This window comes from Nicotiana sylvestris, chromosome 10, assembly GCF_000393655.2.
Source record: "Nicotiana sylvestris chromosome 10, ASM39365v2, whole genome shotgun sequence".
NCBI classification, from domain to species: Eukaryota; Viridiplantae; Streptophyta; class Magnoliopsida; order Solanales; family Solanaceae; genus Nicotiana; species Nicotiana sylvestris.
Window position 1 is genome coordinate 71535719 of NC_091066.1, and position 2171 is coordinate 71537889.

The window sequence follows — 2171 nt, forward strand, 5'->3', positions numbered from 1 at the left end:
CAGATCCAAATTCAAGGAAACAATATCTGTTAAGGGCTCGACCAAGATTGGGGTCTACGACAACTTCAATATCTTTCTAGACTTCACAAATGAAGAAGATTTCCATACGGTCTGGTATACAAGGGTTATTGAGATAGAGGAACAACAAATGTGGTTGCAGAGGTGGTCGCCAGATTTCAAACCAGAGGAAGACCTTCCTATTGCGCCAGTATGGGTTCTCCTTCCCGGTCTTCCATTCCATATGCATATTTGGCACTATGTCAAACAAGTTGTTAGCTCCATAGGTATTCCTCTTGAAATGGACTTGGCCACCAGAGGAAGAACTAGAACAAGTATGACAAAAGCTAGAATTGAAATAGATTTGTTAAAGCCACAACTTGAAAATGCACATGTGGGGTAGATTTATGAAGACTCGCCTCAAAAGGGGTGGGTGCAAAAATGTGAATACGAGGGTATACCTAAGTATTGCAAATTCTGTAAAAAGCTCGGTCATAATATGATTAACTGTCGAGTGCTTGAAAGGAAGAATATTGCTGAGGCTAGGGAGGAAGAAATCAAAAAGGAAAAGATGAACTTGTTGGTGACAATGTAATGGAGGTTACAAGCAATACCTCCCACGATCTAACTAATGGTAAAAATCAGAATACAAGGGATGCAACAAATGAAAGACTAGAGATGGAAAAGGGAGACAATAGCAAAAGAAAATATAAAGAGGGTACAACAGACCATAACAATGACAATGACGATGGTGGACAGTGGCAATTACCAAATACCAAAAGGAACAAGAAGAAAAAACAGTGGAAAAATAAAGTTACTACTCAAAAGGAAACCAAAAAGACCAATATACATAAAGTACATCAGGCCGAGTACATTGAACAAGGTGACACTAAAGAGAATGATCTGGGCAGCACTGAAAAGCTTGGTAAGAAAAAGAAGAAATTCAAGAAAAAAAAAGATGCCACCAAAGAAAAGATCTGTCATATTTAAGTCTACAATTATCAAAGAGAGAAGTAGGAAGATGAGCCAACCTTTTATAAAAACTAGTGTAAGGCAGGATACTATGGAAACAATTATGGAGGAAAGTTTGAATCTTGTTGCAGAGGTACATCAGATTGATGAAGGTGCAAGATAAAAATTAAAAGTGATTGAGACATCAATCAAAAACACAATCGGGGCCAATACAAATGAGGCAATCCAGGACACGGATAGTGTTAACAAGGGGGAACAAGCTGATAATGAAAACCAGGAGGCACGAGATACTATTTCTGAGTCTAGTAGCCTGCCATCAAAAGTTAAAAATCACCCTGGTATTAATCTTGTGGTTCATTTGGAGGGTGACACATTAAAGAAAAAGAAAATAGGATCATCTGCCGACATTGATAATGGGAACAATGATCAACATGTTATAGTTTAGTCAATAAGTTGTGAGCATACATTCAACAGGCAACCAGATGATCCAGCTCATACTCACATGAGAGAGGTATTTAACAAAGAAGGAATATTTCCTACAGAAAGAGGCAGAAGCAGAACTAGGAAAACAGAAAAAACTGACAAGAACAAAAATAATCCTTCCTTTAGGGGAAGGAGTCAAAATTGATCATTTTCTATATTATTCCATGATTAATATAATCATATGGAATATAAGAGGAGTGAGATCACAAAAATCCATTCACATGCTCAAAAATCTTTGTATTATCAACAAAATAGATTTCGCAGCTACTATGGAACCTTTCTCTAATAAAGACAAGATTCAAGGTTACATGAGATTCCTGGGATTTCATCACTGTCAAGCGAACATAAATGGACAAATTTGGTGTTCCTGGAAACAAAATTGTCAAGCTAAGGTCATTGCTAATGATGAACAACAAATTACTCTACAAATCAAACATGATATGATTGATAATGAACTATGCTTCTCTGTGGTTTATGCAAAATGTACAGTTATGAAGAGGAAAGACCTATGGAGTTGTCTAGAAAATGTATATCCTTTGGTTAATGGTCCATGGTGTGTTGGAGGGGATTTTAATATCATCATAGATCCAGATAAAAAATTAGGTGGTATGCCTCACAGATTATACAAAAACTTTGATTTCATCAATTGTATGGAGAATTATGAATTGGTTAATCTGGGGTTTCTAGGCCGAAATACACATGGTGCAATAATTGGAGAC

At 36.7% G+C, this 2171-nt stretch overlaps 1 protein-coding gene across 1 annotated transcript; it reads left to right on the forward strand.

The window, feature by feature from the left end:
* Positions 1-591: 591 nt before the first annotated feature.
* Positions 592-1414, forward strand: LOC138879495 (uncharacterized). Its single transcript, XM_070159108.1, has 3 exons — positions 592-922; positions 1005-1102; positions 1199-1414. Exons 1-3 carry the CDS (start codon positions 592-594, stop codon positions 1412-1414), a joined length of 645 nt encoding a protein of 214 aa, XP_070015209.1.
* Positions 1415-2171: the final 757 nt, after the last annotated feature.